Source organism: Eumetopias jubatus, unplaced genomic scaffold (assembly GCF_037043125.1).
Source record: "Eumetopias jubatus isolate StellerSeaLion01/CBP00866 unplaced genomic scaffold, mEumJub1_p1.0 scaffold_1, whole genome shotgun sequence".
Classification (NCBI taxonomy): domain Eukaryota; kingdom Metazoa; phylum Chordata; class Mammalia; order Carnivora; family Otariidae; genus Eumetopias; species Eumetopias jubatus.
Genome location: NW_028274807.1, coordinates 59,255,730 through 59,279,976, shown reverse-complemented (window position 1 = coordinate 59,279,976; position 24,247 = coordinate 59,255,730). Strand labels below are relative to the sequence as shown.

Here is a 24,247-nt window from a genome sequence, read left to right as displayed (position 1 = left end):
TGAAATCTTTAAAATAAAATAAAAGGTAAAGTCCCTGGCAAGTTTTGGCAGAGGTACTACCAGTCTTTCCATGAAGGGCAAGAGGAAAAATCATTTTCAAAATAGGTCAGGCAGCAATATAAACTGTGGGGAAAGTACAGCTTTTTAAAATAAATTTTAGGGGTGGCACCTGGGTGGCTCAGTCATTAAGCATCTGCCTTTGGCTCAGGTCATGATCCCAGGGTCCTGGGATCAAGCCCCGCATCGGACTCCCTGCTCAGTGGAGAGCCTCCTTCTCCCTCTCCCCCTCCCACTGCTTGTGTTCCCTCTCTCGCTGTGTCTCTCTCTGTCAGATAAATAAACAAAATCTTTAAAAAAAAAATAAATACATTTTAGGGGCTCCTGGGTGGCTCAGTTGGTTGAGTGTCCAACTCTTGATTTTGGCTCAGGTCATGATCTCAGCGTCTTGGGATCACTGAGCGGGGAGTCTGCTTGTCTCCCTCTCCCTCTGCCCCTCCCTCGACTCATGCTAAGCTCTCTCTCAAATAAATAAATCTTTAAAAAAATAAAATAATAAAATTTTACATGTATTCATTTTTTAACTAACATTTATGGGGCACCTAGATATGCCAAGCACTGTAATAGGTACTGGGGGTTTCACACATGAAGAGGACAAACATGCCTGCTCACATTCTGCTAAGGGGAGACAGTATATGGTAAAATATAAGGTCATAAGTGCTATAGAGAAAGTCAGAACAGAGAAAGGGAATAGGGAGAGCCGTGAGGAGGGTGGTTACAGTTTCATGTAGGGTAATTCAAGAAAGCCTTACTATGAAGGTGACATATGGGTAAAGACATGAGGAGGCAAGAGAAAGTTGTATGGCTATCAAGGGAGAGCAGTCCAGCAGAGGGGAAGTAAGCCAAAGGCGCTGAGGTGGGACTGTGCTTGGCATATTTGAGAAGGAATGCACAAGGTCAGTGTGGCTGAAGTCAAGTGAGCAAAGGGACGTAGCAGACGAGAAGGTTGTAGAGCTCACAAAGGGCCTGATGGTGCAGGACCTTGAAGCACATAGTAAGGACTTTGATTTTTATTCTGAGTGTAATAGGGAACCATGAAAGGGTTTTGAACGGAGTTATGTATGGCTTTCATTTCAAAGGGACTGTCTGCTGTGGTGGGAGACTATCACAGAAAACCTGTCAGGAAATTGTGGTGCCTTGGACCAGGTGATAGCAGTAGAGGTGACAAGAAGGGGTCAGATCCTGGATATATTTTGAAAATAGAGTCAACAGATTTCCTAACAGATTGTTTGTGGGGTAAGAGAGAGAGAATAGATTCAAGGACTCCAAGGTTTTCATCCTGAGACCTGAAAGAGTGGCATTGTCACCTAGGTTGGAAGCCTGGGAACACAGCAGATGTGGAGGAAAGCAAGTTTGTAGGGAGGGAGAAAGTCAGGGATTTAATTGTAAAAGAAGTTCTTTTTTTTTTTAATTTTATTTTTTAAGATTTTTATTTATTCATTTGAGAGAGAGAGAGAAAAAGCACAAGCAGGGGGAGAGGCTGAGGGAGAGGGAGAAGCAGACTCCCCGCTGAGCCGGGAGCCTGATTATGGGGCTCAGTCTCAGGACCCTGAGATCATGACTTGAGCTGAAGGCAGATGCTTAACCATCTGAGCCACCCAGGCGCCCCAAGAAGTTCTTTTATATTGTGCAGGTAAACCAAAGTGCCAACACAGTTTGCCCACCTCCACCAATCCCATGAATTGGGCTGTGTTTTTACTCTTGATTTAAAACCTTCTGGATGACTACAGTTCAGTGACTCTATCCCAATTTTATTTAGTCTATAGTTTATTATATGATGGGAGGTTCATTCCAGGGGTAGTAATTTGAGGAAGTATAGCTACTGTGCCTCTGCTTCATATTCATATGCAAATCCTAGTGGCAATGGGAGTTAATATTGTATTTTTTATTTAAAATAAAATATCCAGGTGTCATGATCTCATCACTAATGCTCTAAACAAAAGTTAACTAAAGTTTAAACAACCTTTTGTTCAAAAATAAATATTGTGAATACATGTTAAAATTTGGTAAAATATTGCAATTAATTTCATGTTTAAAAAATGAAATTATTTGGGGTAGTTAAGCCTCCAGAGTTCCTTTAAAAATGGAACAGTGGAAGTATCTTAGTAGGTGGTAGAAAATCAGTTTTCTTGAGTGGGAGAAAAATTCTTTAGCCCTGAACAAAGTTGTCATCATCTTAATGGATTTTTTTTTCTATGATATTGAAGAAGGTGGAGAAAGCCTCAGAATTTGCAGTTTCGAAAGCATTTTCTCCTACAAATTCCAATTTGTCCAGAAGGCTTTGCAACCAACTCATAGATTTGGAAACGTCTGAGCAAATCGGGGATCATGATGAAGTCTATGCAGAAGGTAAGAGAATACATTTTTTTGCTGCGGTGTTAACAGTTCTTTAGAATACAGCTTATTAAAGCATAACCTGTAATGCATTTCAAAGTACAGAATGGAAATTTTTCTTTCTCTTGCGCTTAAGTTTCATGTTTTTCCACCTCTCTGAAACTAATCTATCCTGGAGTGAACTCCCAATATTATAGGTAAGGCTATATTTAAGGCTCATTCTGTCTCCTGAAATGGAACCACATCAAGAGGCAGGTTGATATGATGCAACTAACTAGTGAGTGTTATAAGGTATCCCTCCTGTGACATGGAGGGCAACATGATCACTTGATCTAGTATTATGAGATCATTTGACCATTAGTTTGTAAATCCACTTTATTCTTTATGAAGAGAGTCTAAGATTGATCTAACCTTTCTACCTCCCCAAAACATTTACTCCTCTGGAATTTAGTATTTTAGTTTCTGTTGCTCTTGGGAACTCCAGCATTTAGGGATGAATAGATCAGGAGGAACCAGCAAAGACTGGAAAGGAGAAGCCACGGAGGTAGGAAGAAAGTCAGAGTGGCCATGTCCTGGAAGCCAGCTTCCATTTGGATGATTGTCTCTTTTTATTCCATTAACTTATTCCATTAAATGTCTCTATTTATTCATAGCATGTCTTTATTCAAAATATATATATATAATTTTTATGTTTATAAGTATATGATAAAAACTTACATGTTTATAATATAATCTATTATATATATTAAAAAAATTATCACTCTGTGCCAGGTACTATTTTAGGTACTGGACGAACCTAAAATTTTGAACAAGTGAGGCAAAGCCGTTGCTTTCATGGGGTATACATGCTAGTGTGAGAATAAAGGAAACTTAAAATTATTAGGTAGTGACAAATCATTCAAGTTTGGACCTGAATAATAAGAAGGAGCCAGCTAAGCAGTAATGGAGGAGGGGCATCCTAGACAGAGGGAAAGGTAGCATCAAGAGTTAAAGTACAGACAAGCTTGGTGTGTTTGAGGAACTGAAGGAAGACCAGTGTGGCTGGAACATCCCAATGGATATGAGCTAGCAGGAGTGAGCAGAAGACCTAGTACATAGGGCCTATAGGCCTGGTAAAAGAATTTAGATTTTATTCTGAGTATGATGAGACATCATTGAAGGGTTTTAAGCAGAGGTACAACAGATCAATATTTTAAATATATGAAAAGTGGATTATAGGGGAGAAAAGGAGGGAAGAGGGAGATCTGTGAGAGGCTGATGCAGTGGTCTGGGTGAGCAGTAAAGGCCCTTGGTCTTGGGTGGTTGGTAGAACTGGAGATGGAAAAAAGAGATTGGTTCAGAAATTGGCAAGGCTATGTCTTGCCCACCCCATCTCCCAGCCCACTATTGGGAATACACAATATACTTTAGCCTCTTAAAGTTTCTGAGAAGTCATGCTGTCTAAAAAATAATGTTTACTTACCCCAAATCCCAAGCTTCCTATACCTGGAAACTCCTTTTAGCCTGAAATCCATATTCTTATCCTGAAGAGTTAGTGATACACATTAGAAAGTACTAGTGTATGAACAGAACATGGTTTTCAAAGGTTTATATCCCTTTTCTCCTCTCATCAATCATCTGTTAATATTCAGTAAGAACCAGTGTTCTGAGGAACATATTTTGAGAAACTCTGCCTTAATGTAGCCTTAGAGCCTCTGATCCAACAGGAGATGTTCCTGCAGTTGAACTCTCCAAGGGTAGTTCGCTTTCTTTGTGCTTTTGGGGCACTTCATAGCAAACCCCTCTTTACTAATGAATGGCATTGAGTAGATCTGAATTAGTCTCCATATAAATTATTATACATATAAATGTCTGACTTATTGTGCACAGGGTTAATCAGTAAATATCTGTCCCCTTTCTCTACCTTCCTCTGAAAGCCAATAATATTTTTTGCTAGTATACTTTTTACACTTGATTTCTACTATCTTGATTCATTGTTTTCTATTTTATATGTCCCTCATTCCTGTCTATTTTAAATGCCTTTTGGCCTCATTTAATGTAAGAAACATTCCATTCCCTCAGAGCTATATGATCATGGTAACAGTGATGAAGATAGTGCTGAAATATATACTTTTATTCTTTGAAACCCCTATGCCCTACCCATAGAGCTGTTTGATAATGATGATAGTGATGAAGGTATTGCTAAAGTAGACATTTTCTCTCATACCTATATATTTAAGATTTTCTGAATATCACCAAGAAAGAAATTCAAATAGAAGTTGGCTTCCAGGAAATCACACTGTTTTGATTTTTCTCCTACCTCAATGGCCTCTCCTTCCTAGTCTGCTTTTCCAGTTCTGCCTTATCTCTTCAACCCCTAATGCCGGAGTTCTTCAGGGCTTATTGCTGGAACCAGTTCTCTATCCATCTTCCTCTTTTGGTGCTCTCACGCACTTCTGTGGCTTTAAATTTTATCCATATGCTGACGACACCCACATTTATTTCTTGAGCTTGGACCTCTCCCCAGAAATCCAGAGTGGTATAGCCAATACCTGTTTGACATTCTTATTTTTATGTCTCCTAAGGATTTCAAACCCAACTAACTAGTCTAAAACTGAGTTCCTGATCTTCCCTGCTGACCTGCTTCTCCCTCAGCCTTCCCTGTCTCAGTAAATGGCATCTCCATTTTTGCAGTTGCTTAGGCCAGAAACCTTGTAGACGTCTTTGATTTCCCATATCCACTACATCAGCAAATCCGTCAATTGCATCTCAAAACAATACTTTCTAAAACTGGACGATTTTTAATACTTCCTCTCCAGGTCCAGGCTACTATCACTTCTTTCCTGGATTATTGCATTTGCCTCCCAGTTGGTGTCCCCTGCTTCTGTGCAAGGGATTTTCAACCTCAGCACTGTTGATGATATAACAGATAATTATCTTTGGGGTGGGGGCTGTTCCATGCATTGTTGGATGTTTAGCCACATATCTGCCCTCTGCCTATCAGATGCTAGTATCATTTATCCCTGTTATGATAACCAAAAATGGCTCCAGACATTGCCAGGTATCCACTGGGGGGCAAGATCATCCCTGATCTAGAACCACTGCTCTAAATCTGATCCCCACATTACCTCTTTACTATATCTCCTGTTATTCCCCCTTCACTCACTCCTTTCTAGCCACACTGCCTCCTTTCTACTTCTCCAACACTGTGGACATTCTCTTCCTTAGGATCTTTGCAAATGCTTTCCCTCTGCATGGAATAACCATATGGCTCACTCCCTCATTTTCTTCCCTTCTTTGCCCAAATGTCTTCTCAGTGAGGCCTTCTTTGAACCCCAAATTTAAAACTATCAATACCTGCCTTCCATTTCTTACACACCATTTCTCCTTTGCCTGCTCTGTTTTTCAGATTTACTTATTTATTGTCTCTCTTCTCCAATTAGAATGTAAACTTCGTTGGTGATAAGTTTTATTTGTCGTATTTGTTGCTCTTTTCCCAGCATCTAACACAGTACCTGACACATGATAGATGCTCAGTATTTACTGAATGAATGAAAACAGTGAATGAAGAAAGTCTCTGAAGTAATAGGAATATTAAAAAGATTTTTTTGTTTTATTGATAGCTCAGGAGCTAGTCAATGACTGGTTAGACACCAAACTTAAGCAAGAACTAGCAAGTGATGGTGAAGATGGTGCTGAAGACACTGTGTCAAATATCTTTCCTGTGCCAGAAGCCAGTGATCATTTGAAATATGGCAAGTTTGATGGTAAGAACTTGTCTGATTGTTCTAAGCTTTAACATCTAATGAATGTATCTAAGAAGTCTTTTTAATTATTTTAAATAATAAATGATATATTATTTGACTTTTCTGTGATTTGCTTAGTTTTATAATTGGCTTTAATTTTTCTTGGTTCAATTTAAATTACTTATCTGTATCCTCAGTATGTTCATGGTGTTTTTTAAATTAAAATATTCTATTTGTAATTCTTCTTATGATTATAATAGCAATTAATGCTCTTTGAGTGTCTCTTCCCATATATTATTGGATGACTCTTTACTTTGATGGGGCTACATTTAAACATTTTATATTTGTAAAAGAGTTTACTACTTGTACACACAACTAGTGAGTGAGGGTTCCTCAAATGTACTCAGAATTTGGCATTTTTTTTCCTCAGCATAAAGATAGGCCTGGTGATGGTGGTGGGCAGCAGCTCCTCATGTGTGACTCACACACCCTTGGTAATCTCACCTGGCAGCATTCCCCTTGTTTAGGACTCTACAAAAATCTACAAAATCCCCAGCCCAGGAATCACAAAGTCATGAGCTCTTAAAGTTAGAGAAATCCTTCCAGATCACCTAGTCTGATCTCCCCGCTTCACCCCCTCTGAGAGAGATCCTTCTATAGTATCCCTCACATGGGGTGATATACTCTCTGCCAGCACATCTCCCAGGATAGGAGGAGCCCATTCACTTGTTGTGGGGCTCTAATCCTCATATATTTTTCTCTCAGGAGAATTAGGAGTTTGACCTCTGTAACCCTTTAGTATAAGAGAAAATAATACCATGTTCCCTTTCCCAAGAAAAGTAGTATTATTGTTGTTTTTTGCACGTGATATAATCATATCTGATCTCATATACTTCAATGTTCCTAGCTTAAATATACCAATTCTCACAGTAGTTCTTTATATCACATTGTTTCTAAATCTTATCATGCTGGTTGCCTCCTTCTGGATGTTTTCTAATTTATTAATGTCATTATTAAAGTGAGGCATTTCCATACTTCATATTTATTCTGAAACATATACAGAATATAGTGAAACTATGACTCCTTTTATATGGTGCTAATAGATCTAGTTATATTTCTTTACTTAGATTGGCAGTTATCATCTAGTATCATACCAGGCCTCATTCATCTTACGCTTGTAGAGTTTTTTGTTTTATTTCCTTTTTTTTTTTGATTGCAACATTCCTATTATGTAGCCATTTAAAAAGGATGTTTACCAAAAATACTGATTAATGGGATTATCTCAATAGACTCAGAAAAAGTACTTGACAAAATCTGACATCCATTCCTGATAAAAATGCTCAGCAAACTAGTAACAGAAGGTAAATTTCTCAACCTGACAAAGGGCATTTACAGAAGACATACAGAAAACAAATACCAAAGTGACAAACATAAGCTATACGTTATCAGGAATTACATCTAATGTAAATGGATTAAATAGTCCAATTAAAAGACAAAGATTGGCAGAATGATTTTTAAAATATGACATAATTATATGCTATCCACAGGAGACACAATTTAGATTCAAAGACACAAATGCTATACCATGCAATCAGTAACCAAAAGAAAGTGAGAGCAGCTTACTAATTCAGGAAAAAAATAGACTGTAACATAAAAAATTGTTACTAGGGACCAAGAAGGGCATTTGATAATGATAAAGGGTCAGCCATCAAGAAAACATAACAAGTATAAACATACGTACACCTAACAAAAGAGCCCCAAAACAGGGGCACCTGGGTGGCTCAGTTGGGTAAGCATCTGCCTTCAACTCGGGTCACGATTTTGGGGTCCTGGGATCAAGCACTGCATCGGGCTCCCTGCTCAACGACGAGGCTGCTTCTCTCTCTCTGCCCCTCCCCCTGCTCATGTTCTCTCTCTCTCTCTCAAATAAATAAAATCTTTAAAAAAAGCCCTAAAATACATGAAGCAAAAACTGACAAAGTCGAAGGGAGAAATAGGTAATTGTACAATTCTCCAAATTATTTGGAGACCTTATGCCCCATTTTCAATGATATATGGAACTAAACAGAACATCAACAAGGAAGATGTTCCTATCATTAGTCATTGAGAAAATGCAAATTAAAACTACCTTGAGTAACCACTACATACCTATCAAAATGGCTTATATCCAAAGACTGACCATACTAAGTATTGGTGAGGATGTAGAGGAACCAGAACACTCCAATACTGCTGGTGAGAATATAAAATTTTGTGACCACTTTGGAAAACTGTTTGACAGTTTTTTAAAAAGTTAAACAGATACTTCTAAGATCAAGCCATTCCACTCCTAGGCATTTTTCCAAGAGAAAAGAAAGCATATGTTCATACAAAAACTTGTACACAAATGTTTATAACAACTTTATTTGTCATAGCCAAAATCTGGAAACAGCCCAAATGTCTATCCATGAATGAATGAACAAATTATGGTATACCCATACAGTGGAATACTAATCAGCAATAAAAAGTGATAAACTGTTGATATAACAACATGATGAATCTCAGAAATAATTACGCTGAGTAAAAGAAGCCTGACCAAAAAAAGAGTACATAGTGTATGATTTAATTGATAAGAAATTCTAGAAAATGTAAATTAATTTATCCTGAGAGAAAGCAGGTCTGTGGTTGCCTGGGATAAGACCAGGAACATGGGGAGGAGTGGGAGGAAGAGATTGCAAATCAGCTTGAGGACCCTTTTGGAGCTGACAGACATGTTCTTTATCTTGATTATAGTGATGGTTTTACTGGTAGATGTGTATGTCAAAACTTATGGTAGACTTTAAATATTTACAGTGTATTGTATGTCAGTTATACCTCAATAAAGCCATTTAAAAAAAACAATGGAGTCTTCAAGGATGTTTAGACTGAAGTAGTATCTTTTACATTTGGCAGTGAAGGAGTCTTTCGTGACTTGGGTGATGATAATTCCTCATGAGTGGAATTTTCTTTCCTCTCAGTTGAAGGTAGTTAATTGCTGAGGGCTATACTCATCCAATTGGCATTATCAGTTACTATTTATTGAACACTCACAGCTTAGTATTTTTATTGTACCAAGATTATTTATATAAATATGGAAATTGTACTAAATTTTTTTTTAATTTTCCCTTTTTTTGTTGTTGCTCTGTCTCCCCCAGAGTTGTGTGGCTATTTGGAGGAAGAAGAGGAAAGTACCACCGTTCAAAAATTTATAGACCATCTGCTCCATAAAAAAGTGGTGGATTCTGGAATGTTGGAAGATCTTGGAATGAATGGAAACCAAGACAAGCAGCAGCAGAAGGATCCTCGTCTTACCATGGAGATGAGACATAAGCAGGTGGGAGGGAAAAACAAAATTAAAATGGGTAACAGGAAGCAATCTTTGTGTAGCACATTTAATAAGCTTAAATAAAGACTTAGGCTTTATTATGAAAAAGAGTGCCATCTGTGGTTTGGTTAGAAAGAATAAAAATAAAATATAAGAACTTCAGAAGAAAAATAATGCTCATAAACTGAGGACAGGAAACAGTTTATTTAAAAAAACCAAAAAAAGGAATAATTGATTTTGAACAATGGAGTGGTGAACTATATTAGTTTGTATATGGTACTATTATAAATATGTAGATTGGTTTTGCTTGAATTTGATTTTTGAACTGTGACATCAAAATATTAATATCATGAATATTCTAGTGAATGTTATAATGATAATTCTTTTCCAGACAACTGAAAAATTCACTCATTTTGTGATTATAATTTAAAAGGGAGGACAGATCTGAATTAAATCTAGTTCAGCTGTTTTGAATTAGAAAGGCATTGGGAACTTTCCTTTCTTCAAAGGGAATAAATAGTGGGTTATAGGAAAAAGATGCGTCTCAATTCTTTGTAGGGGAGCTTCAGGAAATCAGAATGACCAAGTCTTTTCCACATGTCCAGAACTAAGACTGAACTAGAATGAATGTCTATACATTGTATAGACATTTTTTATAACCCTGAATAGAAATTTTTTTAACCCTATAACCCTTTTTATAACCCTGAATTTCTGATTCCTTTAAAGCATTAAGGTGTGCCTAATCAGCACTAAGGATGTTAGAAAAAGGGGTAGAAGTATGATCCTAGTTTGGGTTTGATAAAAGGGAGGAGAGAAGGTTCAATAAGAGATTGCCAATATCTAGAAGTCTTATAAGTAAAGAATAAGACAAGGTCAGTGAAGAGGGAGGTAGAGGAGCACTCCTTAATTCATAGCTAGAAGAGCCTCTAGAGAATTAATGGGTTTGAAAAATTGATTGTGCTTATTCAGAATATCGTGGTTTTGATTTCTAAATATGAGCCAGAATCATTGATACATTTAAATAATGATCAAAGTGAATAGTGTTGTGTTCCTCAGGCAGTAAATCACTGTTGTATCTTTCACGATGTAGCCTCCCCACTATATCCATATTCTTTCTTAAATGGCGTGCACAGAGGGCCTAAATAAACAGCTGTAGTATACACCTTGGAAAATTTTAGGGGTGGGATATCATTACTAAGTAAGAATCCAGAACTCGGCATCTGACCCAGTAAATTTTCAACCTTCCATGGTGCAGATCATTCCCAGAGTGCTGGGAGTCCTCTGACCTGACTTCATCTAGACTTTTGTATTGGCTCTTACCCAAGTAAACAAATGAATTCTTCCTATTCTTCCAGTGAACAGTGAGCTTCTGGGCCAGAATGTTTCAAACTGGGCATATTGTGAACTTGAAAATGTATTCTAAGCTTTTGTGTATCCTTTTCTACTTGAAAGGCTGCATTCCACCCTCACTGTGTTCTCTTTAAGGTAAAAGAAAATCGCATGAGACATGAGAAAGAACTGGAGCGCCAGAGAATGGAAAAGGCCCTGAAAAAATCGGTCTTCTTAGAGGCTCAGTATTTGGTGCAGGAAGAGAAGAAAAAGAAGGCTCTGGAGGCCAAGAAAGAGGAGGAGGAGATTCAAAGGGAGATGGTAAAGCTGCGGAGGGAGATAATTGAGAGGAGACGAACTGTGGAAGAAGCATGGAAAATGTAAGCCAGCCGTGGTGAGCGGTGTGAAGTTTTTTTTGTCTAAGCAGTCATTTTGGAAGTTTAAGTTTTTCTGTTTCCTCTGGGTCTTGATCCCTTTACATACTTAATTGCAACCATAAAGTACATTTATTTTGCTTGTTTTAGTTAACACATTGCCCAGAGTCCTGAGGTCTGTATATTATTACTCCATTGAGTTCCTAGACCGTAATTTATGTAATGAGCTTCCCCCCCATCTGATAAGCATTTCAACTATTTCAGGTTTTTCACCATATAATAATGCAGTGAGCTCCCTTAAGCATAGAGCTTTCTACATTCTTAGGCATGTAATTAGAGTTAAATGGTATAGGCCTTTGATGACTCTTGAAACATTGGCAAATTGCTTTCTAAATGGGTTGTACTTACACCATTGCTGGCAGTGGACGAGGTTACCACACTTTTTAGCATTGGGAAGAAATATCATTTGCAATACTTCTGCACTTTTAATAGGTATTATGTTGGTTAGTTTGCATTTCTTTGGTTACCTGAACATTGTTAAAATTGTTTGCTAATTGTGCCTCAGCCTATGTGAAGGGTGTGAGTGTCTTATCTTCTGATAATCATACAGAGTCATCATTGCCTTCCAACCACTGATAAAAACAGGAATATTTGACCTAACAGGAAAATCAAAATAGTCCTCACAGGATGTAGTACTGTTTTATATCCTCATGCAGAAAATGAGCTTCTAAGTGAAATAACTAATGTATTCATTCTGAGAAACAGCACTGATGCATGAACTGCAAAAAGCCTTGGAGTAACGTGCCCGAAGTGACTGAATACTCATACTCGGAGGCCTGTAAGACCTATTCGATAATCCCTCCTGCCCCCATCAGCCTACACAGCTTTTCCCCCTGTGTTCCTGATTGCTCTTATTCTACCCAATTTAAAACAGCTCAGCAGTGGACGAGTGCTTTGCTCTTTCAAGTGCCAGCCTCAGGCCTCCTCCAGACACCATTCCTTTTAGAAAGCAATCACCGGTTTTTAGTGAGTTCTTGCTAAGGTCAACCTTACTTTTAGATTGCTTTTAAACCCTGAAAAATCTAGGCTGACCTAAAATAAATTGTGAAAACAAGTTAACATTTGATGGGAGCAGGACGCTCTGTTCATAGTGGGCACTCAACAGATGCTCACTGACCACTCATTAAAATCTTATCCATGGTTACAGTGATTCAGGTAACATGCTATACTGCTAGCAGATGAACTGATTTAAATGTTCCAGAAGGCAATTTGGCAATAAACAGGAGCTATAAAAATGGTATTACCACTTGACCTGGAAATTCCAGTGTTAGGAAAACACCCCTAAGAAAATGATCAGAAATCCAAAGATTTGTGCACAAAGATAATATAATATTATTTATAATGGGCATTAATAAATACTGGAGAAATTAATGAAAATGGTTATACAATGAGGCAGCACTGACATGTTGTCAGTGTTTTTTTCTGGGAGGAAATATGGATGGCTTTTATATCCAATTTTTCACAATAAGTGGCTATCCCTTTTATAACAGATACATATTTTAATGTTATTTGAAAGTCAGATCCATGGTATTAGAACTGTATTTCTTTAAATGGCCACTGTGGTCGGCCTATAACTGTCTAACATAACACTGTTATGGCATTTGGATAGAGTCAGTAAAATTTTATTATTGATAGAGTTTTTAATTTATTTGTAAGCTATCCTAAATCTGCTTTATTGCATAGTTTCAAAATATCTCCTCTAAGAGATTTATTAATTATTAATTAATTAAGGCAAAAATGGCAACTTCATACTGGAGAGGTCCCCTTAGCCAAGTGATGGTTAACATCACCAATAATAAGATATAACACTGTGTGTCCTCCGTATGTATATGAGAATTAATGAGAATGTCTATAGAGTATCCTGGCATCCCTCTCAACTTGAGTTTCCACAACTATAAAGTCAAATTCAGAAAGATAAGGTGACTTGTGTGAGTTTTCACAGCTGGTTTGTGGCCAGAGCCCATGAATCCTGATTCCTGACTATTTCTACTGTGTCACTGGTAGTATATATACCTTCCACACATACACATACATATACTTTAGTACACTCCAGTAAGAAGGCAGTGACTGTGAACTTGCTTGAATGGGTATGTGGAAGAGGGATGACCTGGATGAGAAAGGATATGTGGGCGAGACAGCAGATGACCAGAGAGATGAGCAACAAATTTACAGAGCGATTCCTGTCACTTGCCTGAAAGTTTTTTCCTTATTGTTATTAAGTTCTATTTTTTCTCTTTTCAACTATTTTAGAATTAATATAAATTTCACTCGTTATATAAGAATACCTGATTCTTTTATTATTTTTCTCCCTAGAAGCCTTGTAAAAGCCTTGGGGTAAAAATCTCATCCCTCTCTTACCTGAGGGTCCTTTTTTTTTTTTGTCTCTCCCTTAGAAGAAAAGAGAGAGCTTATGTCTACATATTGTTAACTCTCAAATTTTGATCAAAGTATCCCTTGATGATAAACTCAATAAAAATACTTTACCAAAATATTTATAGGGCTTTCTACTTTTCAGAGTGTAACAGTCTCATTTAATCTATATTTTATAAAGGAGTAAACTAAGGTTTAAAAAAAAAACACCCTACAATGTAGTTTTAGAACCAAATCTAAAAATCTGTCTTCTGGGGGCGCCTGGGTGGCTCAGTCGTTAAGCGTCTGCCTTTGGCTCAGGTCATGATCCCAGGGTCCTGGGATCAAGCCCTACATCGGACTCTCTGCTCCGCGGGAAGCCTGCTTCTCCCTCTCCCACTCTCCCTGCTTGTGTTCCCTCTCATGCTCTGTCTCTCTCTGTCAAATAAATAAATAAAATCTTTTAAAAAAATAAAAAATAAATAAATAAAAATCTGTCTTCTCATGGAAAATTCAGTGTTCATTCCTCTATAGTAGGTTGTAATTACCCATCATTAATTATGTTGTTCATACATGTATTTTTTAAAATTGTTAACAGAGAGAGAAAAAAGCAGGAAGAAAATTCTCCCAAAAATACAGAAAAAGGCATGGTTCAGAGTGATTATATTCTTCTGGGTGAAGAAAAAATGGCAAAAGAAAGAAAAAAGAAACTGAGAGAGTTATTAATCCAAACTTTCAAGGAAAATCATCAGGTGGGAATTATAACTTCTCTTTTATCAGCATTCTGTGGTGTAAATGACAGAGGGCTCCATCAGAGATGGGCCAGTGTCACACTAAACCCAACTGAGCCTCATCACAAATACCAAAATGCCCACACCGTTGGTTCTATGCTGCCCACCTGGGCTAGGGCATGGGGTCGTGCTCCAGTCCGCTGTCCAGGGGCTATTCTTACAGATACTTTGTGTGATCTTGGGAAATTGGTGTGAATTTAGGGTGGCTTCCTAAATTTCTCTTTTCAGAATAGCATGTAACTACTAATGTAGATCTCTGGTAGGTTTTTGAAAGCTTGGCTACCACAGTCTTCTGGATTATTCAGAAGAATTACTCAGAAAAGTTACTTGCCTTCTGGGAGCTAAGATCTTAAAGCAATGATACACTTCTCCTTTTCATGGTCTGCATTTTATTTTACTCTTTTCTCCTTCTCTTTTACTTTTTGTAAAAAACAAAACCAAACAACAACAAAAAAACTAGTCTATTTTTATTGACAAATGAGCATCCTTTTCAGGCCATTTAAGCAGAAGTTTCTTTCAGTGAAGTGGGATTGACAGCAGTATGCATTTGAAACTTATAACATTTCAGGTAAAAGGGATTAGTTGGAAGATATTTAAAGTGAGAAGGTTGGATGAGAAAAGATAAGTATGATATTTTATATTTCTTGTAACACCCACCCAGAGCCTTAGGCTTCGCTGAAATTCAGTGAAAGTTAGTGAAGTGAATGCAGGAATGCACAGATTTAACAAGAGAAAAGACAATGTCAAGATGATATTGAGGGAGCTTGATAAATATAGGATAGATTTACAGAAGCCCTGGAAATCAGTATCAGGAATTTGAATATAATATTGATAACTGGGGTATGAGCAAGAAAGTAATGTAATCTAAACAACATAAAAAGAGACATGGGGTGCCTAGGTGGCTCAGTTGCTTAAGCGTCTGCCTTTGGCTTAGGTCATGATCTCAGGGTCCTGGGATTGAGCCCCGTGTCAGGCTCCCTGCTCAGCGAGGAGTCTGCTTCTCCCTCTCCCTCGTGCTCTCCCTCTCAAATCTTAAAAAAACAGAGACATGTTTGATAGAGGTATTTTGGACTGATGGGCAAGAAGTCATAATTATTGAGATATAAAACAACAAAAGCTTTGGTCAGAGTTTTGGCTTTAGGAATAGTGAGGGAAGAGTTAGCAGGAGGAAATGTTAAGAGTTGACATTAACATTTTGAGAAAGATTGGCAAGGACTCAGATGTTGTATCCTTCACAAGACAGATAGAATTCGTGTGTCCTAGAATAACAGTTCAGATTTCTGAAGGAAAATGGGAAAGGAGATGAATACTCAGGGGGCCATCTAGAGAAGGAGTGAGGAAAACGTGCCATGTTATGTCACCCATCCAATGAGAGATGAATAAGACATGTGTTTTCTAGAAACTTAAATTTTAAATTCACTGTACAGGAAGAAATAATACATGTTTTAGGTGGAAGTGGCTAGCTATGGATTTTAGACACTTGTGAAGAGTTTTACAAAATTAGTGGTCCACCTAAAACCGATTACTCAGTTTTAAAAAGAACAACCAGTGTAACTTAAAAATGTGAGATTATGAATAAATTATCTCCACTCCTCACAGATTCTGCTTGATCTAAACCTATACTATATTGTTAAGTTCTTATTTTGAAATAATTTTAGACATACAGAAAAATTGCCGAAACAGGACACAGAATACCTGAATTCCCTTCATGCAGCTTTCCCCAATGTTAACATCTTATGTAAATGTAGCATAATTATCAAAACTAGGAAATTAACCTTGGTACAATACCATCAAATACCATTAACTAAACTATACACCTTATTAGAATGTCACCAGTTTTTCCACTAATGTCCTTTTTTTATTCCAGTACTTAGCCCATGATTCTACATTAGAGAATGCCTAGGAATAATAAAATTAAAAAAATTTAAAAAAAAAGAATGCCTGGGAGTATATATCTAGGACTCAGTCCATAATTCTGTCTCATATAGCTGTCATGTCTCCTTTGCCTCTTCCAGCTTTATGACAGCTCCTCAGTCTTTCCTTATCTTTTATGGCCTTGACAATTTTTTAAGGGTACTGATCAGGTATTTTGTAGAATGTCTCTTAGCATTCTGAAAACATTGGGTTTTCTGATATTTTCTCCTGCTTAGATTGAGATTATGCATTTTTGGCAACTTTACTACAAGAAGTGATGCTGTGCCCTTCTCAGGATCATGCTGGGGGTACACAATGTTAGTATGCTGGGTTTCTGTAAAGTTGCTTTTATTTTTTATTGTATTTATTATTTTTTTAAGATTTTATTTATTTCTCAGAGAGAGAGAGAGAGAGCAGCAAGCCGATAGAGAAGCCGGTTCCCCACTGAGTAAGGAGCCCAATGTACTACTCGATTCCAGGACCCTGGGATCATGACCAGAGCCAAGGCAGACGCTTAACCGTCAGAGCCACCCAGGCGCCCTATTTTCTTATTTTTTTGAGAGAGATCAAGCATGAGCGAGAGTAAGGGGGCGGAGGGGGAGAGGGAGACAGAGAATCTCAAGCAGGCTCCATGCCCAGTGCAGAGCCTGATGCAGGGCTCGATCTCACAACCCTGAAATCATGACCTGAGCCTAAACCAAGAGTTGGATGCTTAACTGACTGAGCCACCCAGGTGCCCCCGTACTGTAAAGTTACTATATCTCCTTTGGAATGTTTTAGAGGAGATATAGTAAAATTATGCAAATATCCTGTTTCTCCTTAAACTTTCACTTATTAATTTTAACATCCATTGGTAGGTCTTGCCTATAACATTAAATGTATTTGTCTAATGATGATTTTGTATCATCATTATGATACAAATGAAATGTATTTCATTTCTTCTCCATTTATTAATTGAAATTCTTCTAGAAAGAAAACCTGTCCTTTCTCCCCATTTATTTATTCATTTATTCAATTATGTCCTTTTATCAGCATGGGCTCATGGGTATTATTTTATTTTGTGGGTGATTATTATTGTTTACTCTGTTACTCAAATTGTTCTGAGTTTGGCCATTGGGAAGTCTTTCAGGTTGACTTCTTTGTTCTTTCAAAATGCTTCCATCCTTTTTTGAGCACTTCCTTTCTTTCTGGCACTGTAGGACATTCCAGGCCCATCTTGTATTTTCCCTGTTCTAGCCCCGGAATCAACCACTTCTATACGGAACTCTGGTTTCTTTATTGGAGAATAGTATTTAGAAACCCAAATATGAATACTGGGTGCTGCTACTGCTACTGGGGTGTCATTACTCAGCAGACAGAGCTGGGAAATGTGTGTGTACTAACCTACACATATATACACATTATATGTATTTCTGTGTTTGTCTATCTGTAGACATATTAAAATCTGTGAGTTCATACTGATACCTCAAATTCCAGTGCAGTAACACAGGGGTCATGGTATCCTTTGCTCTTCATTATTTATAACTTCTTTCTATAACTATCTGTATGTTTATTAAAATAATCATGAGTTCATAATGATGCCTTCAACCCTAATCCAGCACCACACCCTTTCCCCTTTGCTTATTTATGATTCATTTCTCTGGCAGTGAGAAATCTGGCACTCATTACCCAAAATATATTTACTTATTTAATCCTGCTATACTATAAAAGTAGTTTCAGAATTGCTAACCCATACTGCTATGTAAACAAATTCTCTAACCAGGGTACAATATTTGTACATTATTTTCATTTTCAGTCACATTCAGCCAGAATATTATTACTTAGGTTATAGGTTAGGTTCTGTTCTTCCCCTTCCATTTCAGTGTGATTATGTTATTTATTTGCAACATGGCCAGTGAACCTGTAATTTTTATTTCCCCCATGTATATGAGTATAACTGAGACATGGGGAAAATCCCCCTACCAGACTCCTCAGGCTTTTACGTAGATTTGGTTGGAGACAGGACAGTCCTCTGGTAAATGCCACGGAGTAGCAGACCCCCGGGCTCATTACCTTGGCCCCAGTCCACATTCCTAGCCTGGTTCTAAAGGAGCCTAAAGCTGCCCTTGGGTAATGAAACTTGAACACTCAGCAGCCTAAATATTACCACAGGATAAAAAGGGGGAAAATGCCTAGCTGGCTTGCAGTGAGTGGCTAGATAACAGGAAACTCTTGTCAGCACCCTCAAAATGGTTCACTGGCACAAGCCCAACAGCAAGCTATATGGAGTATCTGTAGGAAGACTTTAAAGAATCTGTTTCTAGGAGGAGTTCCAGTTCAAGCTCCTTTAATTCTTGTAATTCTCTGTGCTTTGACTCTGGATTGTATTTGTTCCCCCAAACAGTCTCTTTTAACATCACATGTGGGTCCAGTTATTCAATAGGAGACTTTCTGAGAGAAACAGAGCTGGCCCTCTTATCCAAACAGAGGTTCAGGTGCAGTGCTGTGCATGCATCTTCCCCACATATTTCATTGCCTGGTCTCTTTGTTATATCAAAAACATCTCTTTCTGTATAGAAACTTTCTGCTTCCATTTTCCATCCTATTTTCTCTTTGATCTTGCTGTGAAATCTCTTGGGGAGATACAGCAATCCTCATATCATTGCTAATTAGCAGAAACAACAAGGGATTAACTGTGAAACTCTTATACTATTTGGGAAATGGCCTTCTTAACTCTCACCCTGTTCTGAAATACATTTTATGTTTTCTTAAGAAAGTCTGTGATCTTTGCTGCTTGTGAAAGTTGAAGAGAACAATGAAAGATGAGTTGATACTAACTTAATTCTGTGCGGGAAGTTTTGGTTTGCTTGTTTGGTTGGGTTTTTCTGTTAGAGAGTAAGATAATAGTGACCCAAAGGAATCATTGTTAATGTTGCTCTTACGGCATAGCAGCTTCCAAAAGGCCACCCCAAACTAAACCAGGGGAACATGGAGTTCCCCTGTAGTTAAGTACCTCATTTATATAGCACGATTCATCCCCAAAGATCTTTGTTCTGTTGGGACTGCCTACATGCCACTGAAGTAAAGCCATTTCTGAGTGGAAACATAGCAACCATCCTCTCTGTTTGAGGAAGGAAATGAAGGAAAAACCTCTTGGCAAATAAAACTTCAGAGAAAGAAATGCCGGGCACACATGTGAAGGATGTTGGGATTCATGTAACTCTCCCCTCTAAGCTTATTGCCAAAGAGCAAGTGTGGTGTGTATTTTAGGAGGGGTTTGAAACATTATTATATATTACTTCATACAGCTAACTCTGGGAAATTTCCAATTAAAATTTTATCGGCATTAGTAAGGAGGTTGTTTATTCTGCTGTTCTTTTCTTCCTTACCCTCACCTTGTGAGTTGCTCACATTTCCCATTCTCCCAGAAGGGACAGTGAGGGCCATCTTACCAAAATATCGTGTTGGTGTTTTGCTTTTCAGAATGCCATGAAGCCGTTTTTGAGCCAGAGGTTCCAATTCACGTATGAGTAATTTTTTGTCTTTTGAAAAAAGTACTGATTAAATTCTGCTTTTAAAGAAATAAGAAAAGAGCCTTTGGCATAAATGGAGCCCATTCCATAAAATTTTACAGCGTAGAATATCTTTTCCCCTAAATACTAGACATTTCAGGTGACTATTTTTAAGGATCTTGAGAACCAAATGACATAGAAACATAGAAACAAATGACATCACATCATTGTCTTACTGTCAGACTACGCTGGAGGTGAACCTAACATTTGTCTAATATATTCTGAGGTGAGCTCTACTCTTGGCTTAGTTCTAGTGTGTGTGGCTGGTGGGGGGGGGGGCGGTGGAGAATGGGCAGGGAGTGGGGATTGGTGGAGGGGGGAAGGAAGTCTAGAAGAGGAAGAAAGAGGAAAGGAGAGAGTTCATGGGAAGCAGCGGGTCTGCCCTCCCTAAAGACACGAGGCCCTGAAAACTGGTCTAAGCTACGTTGGGGAAGGAGGACTGTCCTAATGAATAGTCAGGTTATAGGCTGTATTGTGATCATTCTTCTTTAAAAGATCCCAGAGTTTTGCTTGTTAAGAATTTACTATATGGTAAGACTAAGCAATTGCTTTCTGAAATTGTATTGTTTCTGAAGTGAAACAGAATTAGATTAATAAAAGCAATATTATTGATTAAACTTCTTAGCAGAATTAAGAAGAATTTACAAAATGTCCTAATGTTGGCCATACATACTCACACATTTATGAGTGAAGTGATAAAATGTCTGATGTATGGGATTTATTTGTAAATATTCCAGAAAAAAATGGATGAAGGAGAGAGAAAATAAGATCAGCAAAATGTTGGTAATTTTTAAAGCTGAATGAGGGGTTTATTCTTCTGTTCTACTTTTGGGTATGTTTGCTAAATTTCTGTAACAAGAAATGTTTTTTGTTTTTGTTTTAAGTTTAAAAAAGGAAGGAGAAAAAACTTAAATACAGAAGTTAAAAGAGCATTGCATCTTCCAGGATATAACAAAAGTAGCTTTTTGTCTGTAACCAGGGTTAGCATTTCACACAGCAGTGGTTGTCAAAGCTTAGGCCTCTGGGCTTTTCCATGGAACCAGGCATTGTCCAGGTCTTAGCACTGTGTGCAGGGAACTGAATCTATTTTCCCTAATGTAATTAGTTATAGGAGTGTTTATGCTGTGGGGTAGGGGGCACAATGACTTCCTCTCTTTTCTTTGGGGCATAAGTATGAAAATCAGGAGGAGGGTGGGACACAGGATACTGCTTCCCAGGGGCATTCATTTTGCCCTGATAGGATCCTCCTCTCCCCAACCCCCAGGGACTGCAAAGGTTCCATGGGGCTTTTCCCTAGCTGGAGTGGTCCCCAAAAGGAAAAAAGTTACTTCCTTGGGTAGCTATAGAGTGCCTATTCGTTTTGGCCAGGGAGCAGCAACGAGAGTCACCTGGGGTCCTAGGGGGCGTGTAGCTTTCTTGCTAACATGGAGGCGAGCCTTGGCCAACTCCCCTCGACCACTGGTTGCACCACAGTTAGTTCTGTTAAGCAGAAATAAATTGTAAACTTGTTGACATTTTTGTCCTCTTTACAATGCATTGTTTATTTTTCCATGACTGAGAATTTTGATGCAATTATCACTGAGCTTTCTGACAAAAGGGAAATAGCTGAGGAATTTTGATGAGTTACCCACTTCATTAATCAGAACAAGCATCTCTAGTGACAGGGTTAGAATTACAATGAAGATTAGATAGCAAATTGCTGTTCCACCTAACGTCAATCATTCTCCGTGACAGCAGTGTGATTACACTTCAGGGAAGAGCTTTTCTTGCCAACAAAACGAGGGCAACTCCAGTGCAGGTAATAAATTTAGCAGGGCGAGCTGTCATTTCTTCTCTTGAGTGGAATCCTTAACATTATCAAGTGATGTCTTATAGAAGATTTTGAGACGAGAAGAGCATTTCCCTTAAAAACTTTCAAATTTCACTTTGTAGTATTTGACTTTATAAATTATTAGAGATAGAGATAATGTATTTAGGAATAGTTCTTCCCACCGTGATTTTCAGTATTTTACTTACCTGTAGGAAGCCTTAATTTTCACTACCACCACTATGTTAAAGGGATGTGGAAGTTAAAATCCATGACTATATTTGAAAATCCTTCAGAAATAAAACATGGTGCAGAAATAAAGGAACTAGGTAAGAAAGGGAGGGAGGTCAGCCTAGTCATCCAGCTAGTTAAAACATTAAATTCTGAAATAGAACTTATTAAATAGAATGAATTAAAGTGTATTCCTCTTCCAACCCGATTGTGCTTTTAAATAATAGTTCTTGTTTCTGAGAGCAAAAGGATAGAGCAGGGTTGTCACTCCCGAGCGTAGTACTGAAGAGGAGAAGCAGGCCTGGGAACAGCAGGGACTCAGCTGGGGGGAGAGGTAATAGAAAGAATAAATAGATCATGACTATGGAAGTATGCCACTTCTCATCCCTTCTAAATAAAAGCAGAGTGCTAGCATCTTCCAGAGAAGACAGGACTGAGAATATTTTCCTTTCCCAAATATTTTCCTCCAAGCACATTTATGGGACTCCTGTTTGCCTGAATAACATTTGCTCTGAATCAAGAATAAGTGGCTATTCTTGGTTCACACTTGTATTTTTTCATTTAAATTTTAATGAGATTGCTCTTTTGAATAGGCAGGAAAAACCGGTAAGTTGATTTCAAGAAAGCAGTTGCTATGAGTCTGTCGCTTTGCTATTACTAACTTCTATGTAGTGAAACTGAATTATAGACCTTTAAAACTGATCATTTTGCTTTCGAAGTCTAAACTTAACTATTTTAAAGAAATATGTTGACTATAGCATTTAGGAGCTCAAATTTTCCCTTCTTAAATTCAGTTATGTTCTAGTGGTGCTCTCGTACCATAGTTAGTTATGTACTGACTTCTTTCTCTTTCGGTATAAAAGCAGCAGAGATTTTGCCCTTCGTTTTTAGGAGACTTTTTGCCTAATAGATTAGGTCATCAGGATCCAGAATGTTTCAGTTTTAGCCTTAGGTGTACCACTAACTTTTCACTCTGTGAATTTAGTCATTAACCCTTGTTAATGACTTGTTACCCAAGTAACGTCTCTACTTGAAGTTCAGCTTGGTATGGTAAATCATAATAATATCTGCAGTCTCTCTATTTTGCAATGATGGTCTACAAATTAATAAAATAGTGCATGTAATATTGTGCTTACAGTAATGCCTTGAACTTAATAGACAAGGAATGTAGAAATCCAAGAAGCATGGATTAATAGTGTTATTAATAGTGTTATTATTGTCCAGGTGGATTATGTTTATACTATTTCATCATTAGAAATATTCCAGGAGTTAAAATTAGAGATAGCTGTACATCAAGAGGAGTCTCTTAAATGAATCTGGTAGACAGAGGATATTTTCTTTTGACTATGGCACACAAGTTAACAATATATTTTTTTCATGCTTTATTTTGTGGGTTAGACAGGCAAATAATAAGGCAAAAATTCATCCTGGCCGCTATGTGTCTTTGCCTTTTTATGACTGCAGGCATATCCTGTATTCAGCAAATGTCCCTTCCTCCCTCCCTCCCTCTCTTTTCTTCTTCCCTCACTTCCGTGGGATCTAAGGTGAAGGTCTAGACAGTACACCCTCATTTGACATAATGGAAAGGGAATGAGAGCTTTTTAAAGTTTGCCGTGGTTTCTCCTAAAAAATAATAATAAAGAAGATTCTGTAATTTGTCTAAATGGTAATAGAACTGAATTCTTGTGTAAGAAAACATTCCTGGCCAAATGGGCTATTTCTAAGAACTCTAACATATGCTCCCTTAGGTTATTAGTCTTTTAATTTATTTGCCCTCTTAATTTTCTTCAGAGTTCCCCAATTTAAACCCAGTGGTGGCTGCTTACTAAATGTTGAAATAGTGAAAGATAAGTGTTGTTACACAGATAGAAGCCGTAAATAACAGCTGACCCTGGTAGGGCTAGCAAGTGCTTGAAGCTGGTCATCAGGCACCCCCTCTGTCTCCCACAGAGTCACTTTCTATGAGGTTACTTTCTATTTTATTGCTATCAACACTTGGTACAACTCTCAGATTTGCCATTTCCATTCATGGGACCCAGTCCCTTCCTTCTGGAGGTTCACAGTCTAGTGGAAACCAGTAAACAGGTGGTTATAATACAGTGTAATGAGTGTTTTGATGGAAAGCAGAGGTTGCTCTGGGAACATAGTGGAAGAACACTTATATTTGGGGAGAGCAGTTGGTAACAGGAGAACTTCCAGAGAGAAATGAGTCCTGAAGTAGTCAGTCAAAGAAAGGGCAGAAAAGGAGGACCAAGAAATTAGTATGAACATAGGAAAGCGTTAAACAGTGTGGTTGATGTAAGGCCAAGAGCGAAAGTTATGTGATGTAGTGGGAACATTAAGTTTACCATGAAGGTAGGAGATGTAGGCAAGGGCTAGATCTCA

General features: G+C 37.9%; 1 protein-coding gene across 1 annotated transcript in view; it reads left to right on the top strand.

Annotated features, from left to right (window-relative positions):
• CCDC191 (coiled-coil domain containing 191) overlaps positions 1–24,247 on the top strand; it is an 88,379-nt gene that overhangs the window by 7,717 nt on the left and 56,415 nt on the right. The window contains exons 3-7 of the mRNA XM_028110639.2: positions 2,265–2,406; positions 5,994–6,137; positions 9,287–9,465; positions 10,942–11,165; positions 14,167–14,320. Of these exons, the coding sequence (XP_027966440.1) occupies positions 2,265–2,406; positions 5,994–6,137; positions 9,287–9,465; positions 10,942–11,165; positions 14,167–14,320 (843 nt within the window). The remainder of the gene's footprint in view (positions 1–2,264; positions 2,407–5,993; positions 6,138–9,286; positions 9,466–10,941; positions 11,166–14,166; positions 14,321–24,247) is intronic.